The sequence below is a fragment of the Nomascus leucogenys genome, chromosome 17 (genome assembly GCF_006542625.1).
Source record: "Nomascus leucogenys isolate Asia chromosome 17, Asia_NLE_v1, whole genome shotgun sequence".
In the NCBI taxonomy this organism is placed as follows: domain Eukaryota; kingdom Metazoa; phylum Chordata; class Mammalia; order Primates; family Hylobatidae; genus Nomascus; species Nomascus leucogenys.
Window position 1 is genome coordinate 77,386,736 of NC_044397.1, and position 22,169 is coordinate 77,408,904.

At 35.8% G+C, this 22,169-nt stretch overlaps 1 protein-coding gene across 7 annotated transcripts in view; it reads right to left on the reverse strand.

Annotated features, from left to right (window-relative positions):
* The window catches only part of TAX1BP1 (Tax1 binding protein 1), a 92,225-nt gene that overhangs the window by 56,446 nt on the left and 13,610 nt on the right, over nt 1–22,169 (reverse strand). For all 7 annotated transcript variants that reach the window (XM_030795567.1, XM_030795572.1, XM_030795570.1 and 4 more), the window contains exons 3-5: nt 17,499–17,601; nt 7,647–7,834; nt 3,824–3,982 (exon numbers count right to left, since the gene is read on the reverse strand). In XM_030795567.1, the coding sequence (XP_030651427.1) occupies nt 3,824–3,982; nt 7,647–7,834; nt 17,499–17,601 (450 nt within the window). The remainder of the gene's footprint in view (nt 1–3,823; nt 3,983–7,646; nt 7,835–17,498; nt 17,602–22,169) is intronic.

A 22,169-nucleotide genomic window follows, 5' to 3' on the forward strand; every position in this document is an offset into this window, starting at 1 on the left:
TAAGCCAGTCACAAAGGCCACATATTATATGATTCCATTCATGTGAAATGTCCAAAATACACAAATCCATAGATACAGAAATTTCAATTAGTGGGTATCTGGGACTGGGGGAAGCAATCAGAAGGTAAATGGTAGAGTAACCACAAGTAAGTAAAAGCTTTCTTTTGGGGATGAATTTGTTCTAAAATTAGACCATGGTAATGGTTGCATGATTTTGTAAATACATTAAAATCCATTGAATTGTATAAACTGGTGAACTTTATGATATACAAATGACATCTCAATAAAGCTGTTTTGAAAAATAATCAATTAGATCAGCTCACATCTTTGGCCCTCAGAGGTATAGAGCAGTGGTTAAGAGCACTGACTGGAGCCATACTGCTAGCCTCTATCACTTACTAACTGTGCAATCACGGACAAGTAAGTAGCCTCTCTGTGCTACCTCTGAAAAATGCAGACGATACTGCTTACTTCACAGGACGAAGTTAGCTAACATATGTAAAGCACTCAAATCACCATCTGGCTTTTATTAAGTGTTATATGAGTTATTTTTATTAATGAGCCTTTTTCAAGAGAGGAGGGGAGAAATCTTCCCTTACAGTTGAACCAGAAATGAATGGAAAATTATCCTTAATAATAGTTACTTTTTAAATCTAGGATGTACATGAATAATGAAGTAGATACCACAAAAATCTAGGGGAAATACAATATGTAATTTATTGTTTCTCAATTTATAAACATTATGTTGTTTTAGTTTTAATCTACTTTGTAATCCTAGTTTATTCCTTCAAGCAGCCAATTTCATAAAATAACATTAAAAACAAACATATAATTTAAACCAACCTGTTGTAATAATCCCAACATATCCAATTCTTTTAATTTACCAAGTTAAAGAATTGTAATTATCAGAATTTCATTAATTTCATTTAGTTTTAATTATTAGAGCACTTCAGAGTGATAAAAGTCAATGTGATAAAAGATGAAAAATTTTATTAATAAACAATTACAGATACTGAATTCACTTTTATTTTTTGTCAAGTATGGAATGGGTAATAAGCTAGTCATATGATTTTATAAAAGAATGGAAATGCAATAAATTTCTCCTATTATGAAGAAAATGAAGGTCTCTGCTTATTACATGGAATATCCATTATAAAACTTTAAATGAAATTATAGATGATACATCAGAACAATCTTTCAGATAATCAACAGTTTATACACTCAGTACCTCAAATAGAAGACCTCTAGAACTACTATAGGATTCACACCATGGAACAGATTTAAAACAAGTGCCAAGAAATGTCACAGATTTTATAAGCCATCCAACCAGACCAGTTTGAAAGTCTGGAGTTGTAGCTGCCCAGCAGGCATGCTTGACTAAAATGGAGACTAATTTTGGAACATGAAGCAAATTCATTAAAAAAAAAAAAAAAAAAAAAACTAAAACTCCATTGACTAGTAACAAAGAGGAACTATCTCTCCTGGCAAACACGTTTTATCCCCAGAAATAAACAATTGTCACCACATGTTTTGTAACTTAGAGGGTTTTTTTGGTTACATTATGTATGCATTATTTTAGAATCATTATGTATTTTAGAATGCATTATATATGCATTATTTTAGAATCTCAGGGAAATGCTATGAATTTCCAGTCCTGTTGGATGACACTTTATATTGTAGTCCTTCCTTGATGATTCTCTGTTTCATATTATGAAAAATAGTAAAATAATAATAGCTACTTAAATTTTAGAGAGAACCTCCCATGCATCAAGTACCATTCCAGGTCCTTTGTCAATTTTTTTCTATAATATGGAGTATCATTTTAAAAATCACTTTCAAGTGCTTCCCAGAGAATATGCCCCAATGCAAGAACGGCAGCAGAGAAGTAGTCTCCTCCAAGATTAGTGACTGTCATCAAGATTTAAGAGTTGGCATAAAAACTTCTGCTGAAGACCTCTTCTGAGCACCAAGGCCACAATCTCCTACAAGTTTTGCTTCATTAATCCCTTGACCTCAGTCTACCGCTTTAGTCTTGTCTGTAGTCCTTAACCCCTTTATCACCTGGAGAGCACAGAGAATCTGAGACTGTTTAAATCTCAGCTACTACTCAAATGGACCAGAGAAATGGCCCAATGTGTGTGTGTGTGTGTGTGTGTGTGTGTGTGTGTGTATATATATATATATATATGTAATTTCACACAAATGAAGGCCTATCATTCTGCCATTCCTGTTCTCACAATCATCCATTCTTTTCTTGGATTTCAAAGTTATCAGAGTCAAAACCTCAAAGGCCACATTTCAGGATATTCTTGATCTCATGGGCTTAGGACATGGTGAAATGCGCCTTTTTCATGAGTCATCTATCTCACCTTGATCCCTCTGGCTTGTGAAAAAAAAAAAAAAAAAAGATTGACATTAAACTTTGGAAAACTGCCAAATCCAGGTATAAATCATGAGAAAAATATGTAAAGAATGGAGAAAAAGAGAGTAATAACTACACAAAGCAGCAAGAGAATTACAACAAGTGAGTAAAAAAAAAAAAAAAAAAAATTAGCTGAATGTCCTAATAGTCATGGAGGGCACATACTATGAGATTTTACTATATTTTAATATTTGGTATACCTGCTTCAAAGGTTCAAATGAAAAAAGTAGTTCCTTAACCAAATGGAAAATCCTACTCCTATAGTCTGCTGCAGGACACTAAGTGTTCCCCAAGAGTAAAACTGGGAAATACTTGCATATTTTTAACTAAAAAGGCTAACGATAGAAAAGACAGAATTGAAGACTTCACAGACATTTATAAGGAGATTTGTAAATGTACATAGTACTTGACATTATGTTTACCCTCTAACTCAAAAAAGCAATCCTCAAACAAATAGAACAAAGCAAGGAAAATCTTTTCAGAATTTAAGACTTACTTGTATAACATCTCTGCCCAGGTGTGCAATATATACCCACTCCACTGGAGTATACGAATGTTTGAGAATTGCTGCACTAGTGGTTCATTTAGCAATTATTAAGCAATTGCTGGAGGACTTGTCGGACAAAAGGATAACAGAACAGACCCCACCCTCAGGAAACAATAGCTCAATACTGTAAATGGGCATAAATATGCCCAACCAGCTCTACTGTACGTGAAACTGTAATACATATGATCACAGTCTGTGTAAGTTTCATCAGAACAAACTGCTTTTCTTGTGAAAATATTAAATAAACAAGTCAATGACTAGATAACTGTTTTTTCACTGTTTTTGGCTTCTTACAAGTCTATTTCTATCACTAATGAAGCCACAATGTTTTCTGCTTGCATTGTACCTGTCTCTCTTTTTCTTAGCTTAAGAAATTCTGACAATTTTAACTAGTTTGTTTCTTAGGATAATATAGCATTTCTCCCATTAAAAATTTCAAAATTTTGTCTAATACTACATCTTATTCCACCAAATTATGCTTTTTTGAAAAGTAATTTTAATTTACATATCCCATTTTTCCTTTATTCAATGTTTATCATTTCTAATTGTATTTCTAAACAACACAAAAATCAAGTATTCTACAATTAGATGTAAAACTTCTGGAAATAGTTGTCAGGGACTACCTCAACAAGCCTGGTACCAAAGTCTAAAAGTATTTTAACCATCTTACAAACATAAAAGCAGCTGTGGCAGAAGGTTAATAGGAACTGACCTGTTCTTGCATAAACATCTATCTAAAAGGCTACTTTTCTCAATACCTGGTTTTCACTTACTTAATTGGTTCAGCTCTTTAAAAAGGTGGGTTTCAGGCAATATACTATCAACTTCAATCAGTTACATAAGACACAACTAACCTTTTGTTCTGCTTGCAGTTGGTCACATCTTTCTTTCTCATGGTTAAGTTCTCTTTCCATTCTCCCAACTTGTTCCCGAAGTTGTGCTGTTTCTTTTTCCAGAACGGCAATTAACTTTAACAGTTCTTCTTTTTCCTTCATGGTTTTCTCAATTTTCAACTATAAAGCAAAAAACTCAAATTAATTAGTTTTTTGCTTAATCCTAAAATGTGTTGTTACAAATTTAGTTTTCCATTTCCAAAAAAAAGTGAAGACATTCACAGAAAGAACTCTTACATTCTACCTACTTTATATCAATCAGCCTTTTTTTAGCCTTCAGTTAGAAAAATTCATCAATCATAAATTTAAACATTCTTTTGGTTGAGCAAAGAAGAAAATATTAAAAAATGAGAGAACTGTATTATGAAGTTGGCTGCTAATCATTTTTGAGATCAGAACTAAAAATAAGGCATATTAATTTTCCCGTTAATTACGGGGCTTTCTTATCCACAGTAATAATCAGATACTCCAAGAGGAAAAGTTGTACCTCTTCTTGAATGCAAATCTATAGGAAATCTTTGAATCTATCACAAACTTACTATATCGTATATAAGGCCTTCATCTACGGAATTACTATTAAAAGTGCTGATTCCTTAAGACACCAAGAAATTTATGGTTTCTATATATAAAATGGCCTCTACTTGGCTAAATTAAAACACTGTTCATAAGTAAAAATACAAATTTTAGGACAAACATGCAGACTAACAATATATTAACAATATACCTGATTCTTATGGGAACAGCTAATAGTTCAGGAAAATATAAACTTCAGTATTCTAAAAGATTACTAAATTAATGGTCATAAGATAGTAAAACAAAGTTAATATTTCTCTTACAGGAAGAATGAAGACTCAGAGGGAAGACTTAACAAAGGTCATATTATACATTTAACTGGTAAAATGTTTTTCCTTCATACACCCCAAATTAGTTTTCCAGGGTCATGGGATTATGAAATCAAACTGATTAAATTCTAAAATGGCTCTTATCAAAGTTGAATAGCTGCAAACTTTCTGAATGACTCTTCTACCTGTTCCAATAAATCAAATCAAAATGCCAGGAAAAGTTTATTTATTCAATCACTGAATTTCTTTTATATCTTATCTATTTTTAAAAAATGATTTGAAGTAGATTGCAATAAATGGCATTCAATAAATGCAATAAATGGCATTCAATAAAGTCAACAGAAAATTAGAACCAGGCAAATATATTACCCATAAAGGTTAATATCATTATTAATTTGGCATTAAATCTGGCTCAAAACTATCTGGCAACTTAAAAATAAAGAAATATCTTGACATAGCACAACACAGACTTTATAAAAGAATCACCTTTTCCAGTGATTTATTTAATTCACATATACTTTCTCAAGAGTTCACTAAAGCTTAAGTAGACATTTTTAGAAGAATTCAAATTAGATAAGAATGTATATGTCTCATTTCTTGCCTCAATTTTGTATTTTGAAATATGTTAAGCATACAAAATAGTTAAAATTTTACGATGATCATCCAAACATCCATCACCTAAATTCACTAATTATTAATATCTTGCCATGTTTATCTCTCTTTATATACTTAAGTTTATGTATCCTTTTCTCTTCTAAGCCATTTAAAGTGAAATTGCAGACACTTCACTCCTAAATACTTCAGAGCAAGCATCACCTAATAAAGACAGTTGACTTTAAATCACCACTATTATTATAGCTAAGAATATTAAGAATAATTTTATATCCTCCAATAGGCCATAGTCAAATATCCCTCACTATCCCTCCAATTTTTTTTTAAATCTAGGATACAATCAAGGTCCACACATTGCAAAATTATGTCTCACTAATCACTTCTACGGTCAACAGGGCCCCAGAAAATGTCTCACATTTGTACTAATTTTGTGCAGTTTTAGATAAAGATTTTAATGAATGTGAGAATTTTAAGGACTCACCAAAAATATTGGTTAAAAAAACATTTAATCTTAGAAATATTTACTTAAGAAACAGCAATTTTCATTTTCTTTATAAAGTACCCTTTGTGGAGTAGGAAGGAGTGAAACAGAATGAGATATGTCTCAATCTACTTGAAGAAAAAGTACATGATAGATGTGAATGCCAAAATACCCATCACTTTTCTGTTGGAGGCCCTGAAATGAGGGTGGTCTAATAAGTATTCAAAAAGCTACAATATAAATACTGACTGCATTCTTAAGATCTGGGCTTGTTTCAGCATCTTTGACTGGCATTCAAATACAAAGCTAAAAACCTTGATCATCAGGCAGTTGCACCACAAAATGTTTTAGTCACCCTATAAAAGTTACATTTCTTTAAGATAAGAGAGGAATTTCTGCAAAGGGGAAGGAAAGATATGAAAGAATTCACAATAAAAAATCATTAGTTCCTCCTAACCTAGTTTGACTGTCTAATAAAAGTATTATATCTGTAACCTCTTGTCTTTTTACTCCAGTCTCAGTTCTTTGAGGTAAATAAAAGTAAAATCAAAGGCATTAAATATTTACATGTTAAAAAAATCTATCCAACTGTAAAGAAAAAGCAATAGCTGCAATAGAAGAAATATGAACATAAATTAGCCAACAATGTATACTGAACCAATTTGAGAAGCTATTTTTCTTATTATTGTAATAGAGGGCACTATATACAATTAATCACAATAACTCAAATATAACACTGTAGTTTTTTAGGTATAGGATAAAGATATTGAAAAATGTGATCTTAAAATGAGAAAAGAATGTCACTATTTTCTCTGTCAATGACTACTAAAAATTAATACACAAGGCATTATTAGACCATCTACATAGTAAATTTATATTAAAGCCATCATCATGACTCCATAATATTCTATTTACAAAAACAGTAAAGAGTAAATAGCTTTTTAAATTTTCCTTTTAAATTATGGTTAATCTAGGCTTATTCATTTCATCAGAAGTACAATAATAAGAATCATTCTAAAAACGTCCAATCTCAATTAAGAGACTGGGAAGCTCCCCTAACTCACTGCCACACTTTAGAAAGACAATACTCATGGTAGTGAAACAAAGTTCACATCCAATTACAGTCAGATTTATTGATTTACACCATTATCCCAAGCAGCTTCATCCCCAAATTGGTAACATTCTACGATGAACAGATTACGCCACCACAAAAAGTTATGCAAAGGAATGTAAGGAAAGCTTTAGACCTAAACTCTCCCAATTGATACTTACTGCACTATCTACTATGCACAAAATAAGGATAGGCCCTAGGGACAGTCCCTGCCACAGTGGAACCAACAGCATAACTGTGGCCAAAAGATTTTTTAAGCATTTCAAAAAAGACACTCTAAATTTATTATTTTAGTTAAAAAGCATTTGATTTTTTTTTTTTTTTTTTTTTTTTTTTTTGTGATACGGAGTCTCGCTCTGTCGCCCAGGCTGGAGTGCAGTGGTGCAATCTCGGCTCACTGCAACCTCTGCCTCCCGGGTTCACGCCATTCTCCTACTTCAGCCTCCCGAGTAGCTGGGACTACAGGTGCCCGCCACCACGCCCGGCTAACTTTTTGTAATCTTAGTAGAGCCAGAGTTACACCGTGTTAGCCAGGATGGTCTCGATCTCCTGACATCGTGATCCGCCCGCCTCAGCCTCCCAGAGTGCTGGGATAACAGGCGTGAGCCACCGCACCCAGCCAGAGCATTCGATTTTTGTGGCAACTCTCACATAACCTTAAAATTCTCAAAATGTCAACCAACATAAGCTCTGTTCTTAAAATTATCAATGAATCACTATCTCACTGTGAACACCAACCTCAAGAAGGCCTGCTTTTGTGGTCACCACTAACATGTCAGAATTTCCTTCATCTTCCATAGTAAGCAGCTCTTCAACTGGAGAAGAAGCTCGAAACTGGAAAGGTGTACTTGCTCCACGAATTTCACCCTTATGGGTAACGTAACAGAACTGATAAAATTCTCCATCATCATTTGGAAGGTAATATCCTAAGAGGAAGTTAACAAACAAAATTATTAAACTTCCAATTATAAAATTCATGTTATTTCAATTTAACAATACTTGCCATGTCTCATTCTGCACACTGTTCTTGACAAGAATCTGGGATATGTCCTTCTTTCTTTTGCAAATTATCAAAACTAGATTCTTCCTTCCTCCTCAAAGTTAAAATTTTTCTTCTCTTAGTTGTTTAAGCTTATATTCCCAGAATATTCTTTCCCCCTGTATCTTCACTAGGGCAAAACCCACTTATCTAGGAGAGGCAAGTATATACTTTACAATGGGAAAGAGGCTGGAGAAGGAGCAATGGAAGAACCAATATAAAAATCTACTGAGGACTGGGAGTGGGGGTGGAAATATGTCATTTAAAGAAATCTTCCCTCCAATTTGACATTCATTACATGTAAATAAGAGACATTAACTAAAGGAATATGCTGCACATGTGAACTACATGAAGGCAGAAAAGAAGATGAGGTCTGCTAGTGCAGTATGGTAAAAATAAGCTTTAGGACCCAGTGCAGTGGCTCATGCCTGTAATCCCAGCACTTTGGGAGGCCAAGGTGGGCAGATCGCTTGAGCCTGGAGTTAGAGACCAGACTGGCCAACATGGTGAAACCCTGTCACTACAAAAAATACAAAAATTTGTCAGGTGTGGTGGCACGTGCCTGCAGTACCAGCTACTAGGGAGGCTGAAGCGGGAGGATCGCTTGAGCCCAGGAGGTCAAGACTGCAATGACCCATGATGGTGCCACTGAACTCAAGCCTGGGCGACAAAGTGAGACCCTGTCTCCAAAAAAAAAAAAAAAAAAAAAGCTTTCGAACCACACAGATCTATTCAGAATTCCAGCTCTACCACTATTATTTCCGTAACCTCCCTAAGCCACAGGCTCTTTTTTTTTTTTTTTTTTTTTTTTTGATACGGAGTCTTGCTCTGTTGTCCAGGCTGGAGTGCAGTGGCGCAGTCTCGGCTCACTGCAACCTCCGCCTCCTGGGTTCACGCCATTCTCCTGCCTCAGCCACCCGAGTAGCTGGGACTACAGGTGCCCACCACCACGCCTAGCTAATTTTTTGTATTTTTAGTAGAGACGGGGTTTCAACCGTGTTAGGCAGGATGGTATTGATCTCCTGACCTCGTGATCCGCCTGCTTCGGAAAGTTCTGGGATTACAGGCGTGAGCCACCACGCCCAGCCACTGCAGGCTCTTAATCTATTTAAAAAAAAAAAAAAAAAAAAAAAAAGGCCAGGGGCAGTGGCTCAGGCCTGTAATCCCAGCACTTTGGGAGGCTGAGGCGGGTCAATCACCTGAGGTTGGGAGTTTGAGACTAGCCTGACCAACATGGAGAAACCCCGTCTCTATTAAAAATACAAAATTAGCCAGGCAGGGTGGTGCATGCCTGTAATTTCAGCTACTCAGGAGACTGAGGCAGGAGAATCGCTTGAACCTGGGAGGTAGAGGTTGCAGTGAGCCGAGATCATGCCACTGCACTCTAACCTGGGCAACGAGAGCAAAACTCCATCTCAAAAAAATTTAAAAAAAAAAGGGGGGGGGGCCATCTGTCTCAGAGATCCAAAATATTAACAAATAGATAATATATAGTATCTACAATAATGTGTTCAATATTTGCCCCCTTCTTTCTTCAATTTAACTGTTATCCCATTTTAAATTCTGCTGGATTATTATAACTTAAAATTAATCTTTGCCTCCCCACCAAAGCTCACATAGTACTTTTTACATTAAAAAATAAGTATCTCCTTTCACTTCTCAGCCTTTTTGGCTAAGATCAAATGTAAAAACTCCATACCTCCACGGTAAACCTAACATTACTGGTTACAATGTACATGCCTTACAACTACATCAGACCTCAAAAACACCATAGATACCACACACACACACATTGAGGGCACATATACATGTACATATTTGTGCGCATACATATTTAAAAATTCAGAATTCCCCACAATGACTAGTAAAAAGGAAACATTCAATAATTGCGAAATGAATAAACAAAAATGAATATATTTACCTTAATATCTACCCCAAAAGCTATAATCACTACACCTGCTTTCTTTCATGTCTTGAAATTTTCAGCCTCAGTTATTATACCTACTTCGCCTGATTTCACTCTTTAAAAAACAGCTGGCTTTTCTCCTTAGAAACAGAGGAGAGGCTGGGCATGGTGGCTCATGCCTGTAATTGCAGCACTTTGGGAGGCTGAGGCAGGCGGATCACGAGGTCAGGAGATTCAGACCATCTGGGCTAACACGGTGAAACCCTGTCTCTACTAAAAATACAAAAAATTAGCCGGGCATGGTGGTGGGCACCTGTAGTCCCAGCTACTCGGGAGGCTGAGGCAGGAGAATGGCGTGAACCCGGGAGGCGGAGGTGGCAGTGAGCCAAGATTGCAGCACTCCACTCCAGCCTGGGCAACAGAGCGAGACTCTGTCTCAAAAAACAAAACAAAACAAAAAAAACAGAGAGGAGAGGCAGACAATACATAAGATAAGAGAAATTCTTGTGGTGCTTTAAAGCAAAGTAGCAGTCCACAAAAAGGAATTAGGAGAGAGGTGGAGCATGTCAAAAAAAAAATACAGGAGCCCACTTGAAAAGCTCCAATGGCTAAAGCTGAAACAATTTAAGTAACAAAAAAAATATGGTATTAGACTTTATTTCACAGAAGAAATTAAGGATTCCATGGAGAAGAAAATTCTTTCTAGCGTAATGATCAACTAATAAATATACAAGAAATGAACTTCATTAGGCAAACACCGCAATAATCGTAGGCAAGATGCACAGAGGGATACTAAAATTAGTGGCTGAAAATATGAGGAGAAACAAGGTATTTCCACAGTCTCAAAGTAGCTCCCTCACAATATTCATTAATTACAAGGGAAAAAAATAATAACTTTATTTACAGTGGAGAAATTCAGAAGACACAATCTTAAAAAAGCAATCAAGATTATTATAACCAGTAATAAGATGTATGGACATCACATACTCCCTGATAAAATGTACTGAAAAAGGTACAGTACTATTTGTATGGCATTCTTCCCAAAAATGCGTAACTTCAATCTAATCATGAGAAAACATCGAGCAAAACCAAGATGAGAGACAAGCTACGAAAACAAACAACACCACAAAACGCTAACAGTACTTTACAAGAAAGTAAAGGTTACGAAAGATAAGGAAGAAACCAAGGAGACTAAGACAACATGACAATTAAATGCAAAGAGGGATTAGAGATTGGATCTAAGAACAGAAAAACAACAGTAATGGAAACACTGGTGAAATCTGAGTAAGGTTTGTACTTTAGTCAATAGTACTGTACCACTGTTAAACTATTGTTTTTCTTAAATAAACGTACCATGGTCATGTAAGATGCTCACATAACAGGAAGCTGGGCAAAGGGCATACAGAAATTCTGCGTACTACTTTTGCAAGTTTTCTTTACATCTAAAATTACTTCAAAATACAAAGTTTAAATAAATATCATGGACATGTATCTGGCAATACACATTTTTAAAGTTTTTAAAAATCCACCCTCCTAATATCTACTAAAAACTTACTAATTCATACCAACTTCCAAATAGCCACTAGGCTTATTTAAAAGCTTAACTAGAAAACAAATATATAGCATAATTAATCATCAAGACATTGGAAACTGTACAAACTAGGTATTCAAGATCTGATTTTTTTTTTTTTTTTTTTTTTTTTCTGAGACGGAGTTTCGCTCTGTCACCCAGGCTGGACTGCAGTGGCCTCATCTCGGCTCACTGTAATCTCCACCTCCCTGCTTCAAGCAATTCCCCTGCCTCAGCCTCCCGAGTAGCTGGAATTACAGGAGCACGCCACCACGCCCAGCTAATTCTTTTGTATTTCAGGGGAGACAGGGTTTCAACATGTTGGCAAGACTGGTCTTGAATTCCTGTCCTCAGGTAATCCACCCACACCGGCCTCCCAAAGTGCTGGGATTACAGGCGTAAGCCACCACACCCAGCCTCAAGGTCTGATTCTTTAAAAAACAAAAAGTCTGGCCGGGCACAGTGGCTCACGCCTGTAATCCCAGCACTTTGGGAGGCCGAGGTGGGCGGATCACGAGGTCAGGAGATCGAGACCATCCTGGCTAACACGGTGAAACCCCGTCTCTACTAAAAATACAAAAAATTAGCCAGGCGAGGTGGCAGGCGCCTGTAGTCCCAGCTATGCAGGAGGCTGAGGTAGGAGAATGGCGTGAACCCCGGGGGGGCGGAGCCTGCAGTGAGCCGAGATCGCGCCACTACACTCCAGCCTGGGTGAAAGAGCGAGACTCCATCTCAAAAAAAAAAAAAAAAAAAAAAAAAAACTTCACTAAAATAAACTGCTAAAAAATATGTTTCAAAACCATTTGAGATAGACATAATTATTCAGAGCTGCAATTTAAAGCTGCCTGGAAAAACTTGTCAGATGGATACTGAAAATAAAATGGGAAAAAGTGAAAACTAAATTTTCAAGTCAAATTTTACAGACCGTGCCTTTAGTATTCAACAAGATTATAATAAATAAATAAAGGTTCGTTTAGGAAAACAATCACATTTAGGTATTGTTAGATGTCTTGGGTTTTGCATTTCAGGATTCTCATGACTCATCCACAAAATGAGCAAAGGGATTTGCATTATGCTTGAAAGCCCTTCTATAACTCTAATATTCGATGACTAAGCTTTCCCTGACTTCCTTATATAACAAAAAAGTTCCAGGCACGGAGATGCTTTTATTTCTTAATTTCAACATTCAAAATAAAAATGAACTGTTGAATTTTCAGAAACTTGTAAAACGTATGGCATTTAGGCTTAGTGCCCATGAATTTTTGAGACAGGGTCTCACTCTGTCACCCAGTCTGGAGTGAAGTGGTACAATCTCGGCTCACCGCAACCCCAGCCTCCTGGGCTCAAGTGATCCTCCCCACCTCAGCCTCTCAAGTAGCTGGGACTTTAGGTGTACACCACCATGCCTGGCTAATTTTGGGGGTATTTTTTGTAGAGATGAAGTTTTGCCAAGTTGCCCAGGCTGGTCTCAAATTCCTGGGCTCATGCAATCCATCCTCCTTGGCCTCATAAAATGCTAACATTACAAGCATAAGCCACCACGTCTGGCCCAAAAATGTTTTTAAAGTATTAACAGAAATAAACTGGATGCTTTTCTCTCTTTTTTAACCACTTTTAAACTTACTCCTAAGTCCCTAATAAACAAATGGAATAATCCCTATAACAAATTAAGTAACTTTTTTTTCAACAGATGGAGTCTCGCTATGTTGCCCACACTGGTCTCTAACTCCTGGTCACAAGCCATCCATCTGCCTCAACCTCCCAAGCAGCTGAGATTACAGGTGTGAGTCACCACTTAAAAAACAAGTTAACCTGGCAGTTAACTTATTTTTTAACAGGAAACCAATCACAATAAAAATGGTTAAAAATAAACCAACAGCTTTCAGGAAAGAAGTTTTAAATGTAACAAAACTGGTTCCAATACACACCTAAATTTTACTATATCTAAAAAAGGCTATTAAAGGATAAACTACATATATAACTTATAACGTTTCCTTATCCAAAAAACATCTATGAGGACCTAAATCATTGCCCACATTACACTACAAGTTTTATCCTCTGCATACTGGTTTCCTGGAACAGAACATAAGGAAATTTCTTTATATATGCAAGTTCCATGCACTCACATTGCCAATTAATGTTTAGACCAAACATATGCAAAATTCAGAATAAAGTGGAAAAAAAAGTTTTTAAACAAACAGACCACCAAAATCCAAAATAATGACAACATCAAATGCTGCTGAAAATGTGGAGCAACAGGAACTCTCATCATTCACTGCAGGTAGGAATATAAAATGGTACAAGCCACTTTGGAAGACACTTTCACAGTTTCCTACTGAACATGCTCTTATACAATTAATTAATTACATTCCCTGGTATTTACTCAAATGAAATGAAAACTTACATCCACACAAAAACTTGCACAAGAGTGTTTATTGCAGCATTATTTGTAAGTGCCAAAACGTGGAAGCAACCAAGATCTCCTTCAATAGATTAATAAACTATGATACCTCCATTCAATAGAATATTAATCAGTAATAAAAGAAATGAGCTATTCAAACCACTAAAAGACATGAGGGAATTTTAACTGCATGTTGCTAAGTAAAAGAAGCCAATCTGAAAAGACTACATATCATATGATTCCAACTCTATGACATTTTATGGCAAAACCGTGGGGACAGTAGAGCATCACTGGTTGCCAGAGTTTTACAAGGAGAGAAGGAGAGATGAGATGGTAGGACACAGGAGACTTTTAGGGGAGTGAAGTTATTGTTCTTTATGATACTGCAACAGTAGGTATATGTCTTCATACATTCATCAAAATCAACAGAATTTACATCACACAGTGAACCCTGATGTAAACTATGAACTCAGACAATAATAGTGTATTAATATTGGTCCATCAATTGTAACAAATGGAGCACACAAGATGTTAAAATTAAGGAAAGTAGGGAAGGGTGGTGTAAGGGATTGCAAGAGAACTCTACTTTTCACTCAATTTTTTCTGTAAACCCAAAACTGCTCCAAAAAAGTATGTTAATTTTTTAAAATTAAACCATCTGAAGCTGATTAATCTGAGCCTAGTTATTTTAGAAGGCTGCTCTGCACGTCACCAAAATCCAAGTCAGATATTGCCTGATAAAAAAACAGGACATTTTAACTTAGATAAGATCATATCAATTAGATAATGTTAACAATTATTTGCTGAAAACTGTCTGCCATGCCACTGGTTCCCAAACTTCTACATAACAGAATCACCTGTTGATCTTTTCAAAATTCTAAAACCCAGGCCATACCACAGACCAATTAAATCACAACATCTGGAGGTGGGACATAAATTTCTGTGTGTCTTAAAGCACTCAGGTGATTCCAAATTACAGTTAAGTTTGGAAATCACTATACCAAAGCTATGTGCATAGGCTCCAAGTTATGCTGCCCTTAAAACAGGCTGATGCTCTCTCTTAGCGACTATAACAAAAACTGACTGAAACTCAAGGGAGGGATCACTGTAAAAATTTTTCGGCCGGGTGCGGTGGCTCACACCTGTAATCCCAGCACTTTGGGAGGCCGAAGTGGGCGGATCACAAGGTCAGGAGATCGAGACCACCATGGCTAACACGGTGAAACCCCATCTCTACTAAAAATACAAAAAAAATTAGCCAGGCATGGTGGCGGGCACCTGTGGCCCAGCTACTTGGAAGGCTGAGGCAGGAGAATGGCGTGAACTCAGGAGACAGAGCTTGCAATGAGCTATCGCGCCACTGCACTCCAGCCTGGGTGACAGAGCAAGAGGCCGTCTCAAAAAAAAAAAAAAAAAAAAAAAAAATTCTAAAATCAGTAATACTAGAAATGTTTATCCCAAATTCAAACTGTTTTTTGGTTCCTTTCTGAAGTAAGCATTTGCATGCTAACGAAGTATTTTCATTAAATAAATATTTTAGTATAGCTTGGTTTTTTAGAGGTTTTTCTTTTAGTTTGTTAAAACAAATTTTATTTTTAACATTCTGAAGATGGTAAACCAGATCAGATAAGGGAGAAATGATTTGGGGTTTCATTTTAAAGATTTAGGGCCAGGCATGGTGACTCACACCTGTAATCCCAGCACTTTGGGAGACCAAGGTGGGTGGATCACCTGAGGTCAGGAATTTGAGACCAGCCTGGCCAACATGGCAAAACCCCGTCTCCATTAAAAATACAAAAATCAGCCAAGCCTGGTGGCGAGCGCCTGTAGTTCCAGCTACTCAGGAGGCTGAGGTACAAGAATCACTTGAACCCAGCAGGCGGAGATTGCAGTGAACTGAGATCACACCATTGCACTCCAGCCTGGGTAACACAGTGTGACTCCGGCTCAAAAAACAAAAAAAGATTTACAAAATTTTAAAATTGCATTAAAATATGTGAAAATGTGTGAGACAATAAACTTTATTTTAAATCATTCATTTCATAAGCCCGAGCACATTTTTTTAAAGTAATGATTCATACAATGTAAACTTCTTTCTGCTAACGTAAGAACATTCTTAACAGAGCCCATTGCTTAAGGATAAAAGAAACCCAGAGGAAAAAGTCTTAATTATTACTAGCCAGCCCCAGGGGAAAGCAATAAAGTCCTAGAATTTTTTTTTTTTTTAACATAAAGGCAAATAAAGTTCTCAATAGCAAAGAGGCAGTTTTAGGGAATGTTCAACCTGCGGTTAAAGGATAAAGAAAATTCAGGTCATCCATCAACTTTAATGGAGAAAAACATTATATTTTTATTTTTACTAACATCTAACTAAAATTTTAGCATGTACTTTATCAGTATTTGTGATTTTTGTCACTAACAGGAATTACTTGTATGTTAATACCACATTACAATTGTTACAGGTATCTCAATGTTATCTTACTTGGAAATCATGGCAGTGATTAAATCAGCCAATAAAATACATCTTGTTAACACACAGATTTTGAAGCACATGTATTAATATACCAAAAATTTGTTACTGTGATATTTTAATTATTTCAATATAATTGGTTTTCTTTGCAATTTTATGTTTTATTTTATATACATTAAAATATTATTCTGAGACAGAGTCCATAAACTTCACCAGACCAAAAGAAATCTATGACATATACAAGGGTAAGAATTCACCTTAATACAACCCTAAAGTCAGTACAATTATAATACAAAATTACTCTGCAGCAAATTCTTTGACAGATCACTGAATAAGTGTTTTTTTTTTCAAGTTGTTAAGTTGTGTTAAAAAACACATAAAATTTACTATCTCAAGCATTTTAAAGTGTATAGTTCAATGTTAAGCACATTCATATTGTTGTGCAACCACCACCACCATTATCTCCAAAATTATTCTCATCTTTCAAAACTGAAACTCCCTACCCTCATTAAACAATAACCCCCCATTCCTCCCTTGACGGAATCTGAATGCCCTGCGGACCACCATTCTACTTTCTGTGTCTATCCCTACTCTAAGTACCTCATATAGTGGAATTATACAGTATTTTTCTTTTTGTGATTGGCTTATTTGACTTATCATAACATCCTCAGTGTTCATCCATATTGTAGCATATGTCAGAATTACCTGAATAAGAGTATCTTTTAAATTTTGTAAATAATGCCAAGCTAACACAAAAATGAATTTTATATTACTTTATCATTTTATAATAAAGGAACTTACAAATGACAGAATTCAAGTAACTATAAGTTCTGTTAATCATGTTTGTGGTTTTCATCTGGACTATTTTCCTCATCTCTTTTTTGTTACATTATTCTAACATCTGTTATTACTATTGTATTGTTTTCTCACTTGAAAAAACAATCCCCAAACATTAATATCTAAAAAGAAACCCACTCTTCAGTGAAAGTTAAGACAACAACCAATAACTTCAAATGTCTACATAAAATATCATGTGGCCTACACTAGACCGTTACATTCTTAGGGCTTTTGCTAAGTAAAGACACTAATTAATTCAACTTTGGTACCCTGGACATACCTGAACAAATCATTACAATGGAGTACCACATCTTTAATGGCAATAAGACATCTAGCTTCATTGAGTTCTGCAGTTTTCAGTCCTTACCTTGGAATGCTAGTACACAATTAACTGTTGATCCTTCCACATAATGTTCAGGCATAGGGGACCATAAAAATGTGTAATAATCACGAGCAGTACTCCAGCCAACCTAAAGTGAAATAACAAAAAAGGCGGGTTTATAAGCAAATAGTTTAATATTAGGCTCATACAGCATATTGTTTATTTATTGTATTTTACAGTTAAAATATACATTTAATGTTTACAAATCATAAGTATTTTAACAAGCATGTCAAATTATTTTTAAACTATAGCCTAATGCTATAAAAATCTACATAAATTGAATAGTAGAGTGTCTACTGTATTAAAATGCAATTTGCTATCCAATTTCTCAAGGATAATCTAACCATATGATCAAATACAAAAACTTGTTTTGATTAAAATTTAATTTCACTAAACACAGTGAGTTTTTAAATACTTGTTATTTATTTTTTATTGACCATAAAGTATTATTTTCAAAGGTGGCACATACTGAATGTCTAGTAGATCCAACAACTGAGGGAGTTATAGACTAAAGAAAATTAATATTTAAAACATTAGACATGCATTACAAATTCACCTCTGAAGAATTTTCAGATATATCAAAATTCAAAAAACTTAATTTATACCTCCAATTTAAGTGTTTTATTTGTTTTACTTAGACATCTGCCTCCCCATAAATCCACTAAATTCACTAATCTCTCATCTTTGGCAAGTCTTGCCTGCAGCCAATTGGCAAATTTTGTGAAAAGACCTTTAGCACCAAGATGTTTATATACGCACAAACAGACCACCCATGTCTCACCTAATGCTAACACATTTTCTACTTACAACATGAATATATACATATCTCAATCCGTATTTTCCAGATGGACTATACCATGTTAAATATTGAAAATTGGAGATGTTTAAAACAGGTACTAGATATCCATTTGCTAGTAATATTACAAAAATTTATGCATCAGCCACAAGGTTAGATTATAAATGTTCTATGATTCTGATTGGCCTGATTATAGACAACAGAATACTGAAGCTGGACAAACCTTAGTCACCTTTAGCCTCCAAAGGAATGGTTGAAACTACAGGTTACAACCCAGAAAGAAGTGATAAAACCATTTAGTGGTTCATGACTGGCATTTATTTTGTAATTATATATAAGAGAAAGTACTGGAGTATATTAAGGGTAAGTGTTTCACGAAATTTGGTTTCTGGTGTATTTGCATGCTGGGACAAATCTTACAATTTACTTTGTTCTGTATCAAGGTATAAAACATTTGACACTATTCATCTCTTTAAGATATGAAACCTGAGGAATCAGTGAAGAAGTCATTTACCTCACCTGTTTGAGCACGTTTTTCCTTTCACAGTTGTTGGAAGAATTAAATTAGACAATGAACCTAAAAGCAGCATCTGAAGTGCCTAATCCATGGCAAACACTCCATGAATGGTAGTTATTATAGGTGTAGTATTTTGTAATAATTAAGAGCATAGGGTGTGAGGTCAGAATACCAGAAAAGACCATTTGCTAGCTGTATGGTTTTGGACAAGTTATTCATTTCTATTTTCTCCTCTGATAACAAAAACAGTCTCAAAAGGTTGTGTCTGTATTAAATGAGATCATCCCTGTATTTAGCACAGTGCCTATCACATAAGTGCTTGTTAGCAGCCTGAGAACTGAGCCTACCAAGAAGTTGGGGGCAAGATACAATCCTGAGTAAAAAGTCAGAAATATAGAACTACACTTCAAACTGCTTTTGAGCAAGGAAAACTAAACAATAGTTCTTAAGTCACTTAGAGAGGGGCATGTTGGGCATGCATAAAAAATAAATGCAGAAGTCTCTCAACCTGGAAAGATACAGAGAATGGGCTCCTTTGGGATGTAACTGTCTTATACCTAAGCTCCCACATGAAAGTATGTTAGAGTGGACAGTACTGGAAGGAACACAAAAGATGAACATCAGGAAATTATGTAGGAATCCACTGCAATAATAATAAATCTAATTAGAAGGGTCAATAAACCATAATGTGTCCAAATCAAAGGTTGATTCTCTGTTTTATTTTCCTGGTCACCGGGCTAGAACTTGCTGCTCAATGCTACAGGACACACTGAAATGCAAGAAATCTTGTCTTTTAGTCCACCATTACCAAGTGTAAAGAAAATTATTACACTTACAGTTGATAACAGCAATTTTCAAACATTGAAAAATAGCAGATATGGCAACACTTCGGACAATGGGACAAAATAGCCAGTTATCTAAAACTGCCAAAATATATTGCTTCTAGGAGATATACCTGAATCTAGTTAACCAGTTAATTGTAGTCACAGATAGCACTGGAGGCTGTATGTATGTTAAGAAAAAAACTAAAGCAATGAATATGTCACATACTTTAGTTTGAAGAATTACAACAGCAGTGGGCATCATTCTTGTTACTACTGCAACAGCAAAATAAATGAGAAAATGGAAATTAAACAAGGGTGACAGAGAAGGGAGAAAGCCACAATGCATTCCTTTTAAATAGGATTAACATTTCAGAAAAACATTGTGTATAGGTTTTGATCATAAAGGAAATTCTGAGAAAGAACATACAGAAGACCAGAATGACATCAAAGTTACCTAGAAGGCCGGGCGCGGTGGCTCACGCTTGTAATCCCAGCACTTTGGGAGGCCGAGGCGGGCGGATCTCAAGGTCAGGAGATCGAGACCACGGTGAAACCCCGTCTCTACTAAAAATACAAAAAAATTAGCCAGGCGTGGTGGCGGGCGCCTGTAGTCCCAGCTACTCGGAGAGGCTGAGGCAGGAGAATGGCGTGAACCCGGGAGGCGGAGCTTGCAGTGAGCCGAGATTGCGCCACTGCACTCCAGCCTGGGCGACAGAGCAAGACTCCATCTCAAAAAAAAAAAAAAAAAGGTACCTAGAAAAAAATCAAGATAATAAATCCTGGAGAAACATTGAGAAAAAGAAACATTAGGGTGAGGAAAGCATATGAGAGACCACTTGGAAAGAAAGAAACAAAGAAGAGGGGACTGATGTTTGGAGATGAATAAAGGGAGACAAGCCTTAGAGTAGGAAAGGCACTGAAAATAAATGAGCTGATTATATATGGATATAGGAGGATTCCCAAGAAATATAATTAGGTGAGGAAAAAAGCCCACAAAAAAGTATTAAATGAGCCTATGAATTTTTCTAATCCAGAAACATATAACAACAGACATCACTGGGGAAGGTAGGAGTACAATGGGCAGGAGCATTCATTTTCCTTCTTTTGTATACAATGTAGCTTCTAAAAATCATGTTACTAGAAAAGTTCCTTTAGGAAAAAAAATGACTGCAAAAATGCCTAGATATACACAGGGAGTATGCAACATTGATTCAACAGAGAAATATCATAAACAGCATAAATTCCTCAATGAGATAAAATGGTACAGAATTGTAAGTGATTAAGTGAAAAAATCACGGCATTAAAAAAGGCATGAGATATGCCAGCAACATTCAAAATATATGCATTAGAAAAAAGACAGGCCAGGCGGGGTGGTTCACACCTGTAATCCCAGCACTTTGGGAGGCTGAGGTGGGGGGATCACGAGGTCAGGAGATGGAGACCATCCTGGCTAACACGGTGAAATCCTGTCTCTACTAAAAATAAAAAAAAAATTTTTTAAATTAGCCAGGCGTGGTGGCGGGTGCCTGTAGTCCCAGCTACTCGGGAGGCTGAGGAAGAAGAATGGCGTGAACCCAGGAGGCGGAAGTTGCAGTGAGCCGAGATCACACCACTGCACGCCAGCCTGGGTGACAGAGCGAGACTCCGTCTCAAAAAACAAAAACAAAAACAAAAAAACAAAAAACACTGAAAGTCTCCTTCCATTAATAAAACAAGGCTAGAAGGAAATAAAACATTAACAGTGCTAACCATTGATATTAGGTAGGCATATACTTTGGTAGTGGGACAGTAGGACATTTTAATTTTATAAGTAATTATAATTATAAATATTTATATATTATGTATATATTAATATAATTGTAATTTTTTTTTTTTTTTTTTTTTTTTTTTACAACCAGAGGACTTTTTTTTAAAACAGAAAATGAGTGGAATGAGACAGGACTGAAGGGGAGACCAAGGCAGGAAAACAGAAGAAGGAGGAAAAAAATTTGAAAAGGAAAAGGAAAAACAAGGAACAAAGAAACAAAAGCTTGAAACAGGATATTCAAGCATAAAATCACTGTTTAGATCCACCTTCTAATCAGGCAACTTAGTTTTTGATGTGCTTGACAGCAGGATGCAGTGAAAACAGTACCTTACAGGGAGGTTTTGTTTGTCTAGTATAGGATATGTTATGCATTAGCAATGTGACTTTGAACATATCACATGACCACTTTGCACTTCCAGTTTCCTCAACTAGAACAGTATTTCGGAGATGTGAGAATTCCAATTAGAACAGTATCTATTTGGAATTAGATGTGAGAATTCTAAGACTCTAAAGTTTACAAAACAAAAACTCATGGACCTTTAATATTACTGCAGTAGTCATCCTTTATCTAAGATTTCACTTTCGGTGGTTTTAGCTACCTGAGGTCAACCAAGACCCCAAAATAAGTGAGTATAATACAATAAGATATTTTGAGAGTGAGAGAAACCACATTCACATAACTTTTACTCTGGCTGTTTGGTTAAGTGAAAGA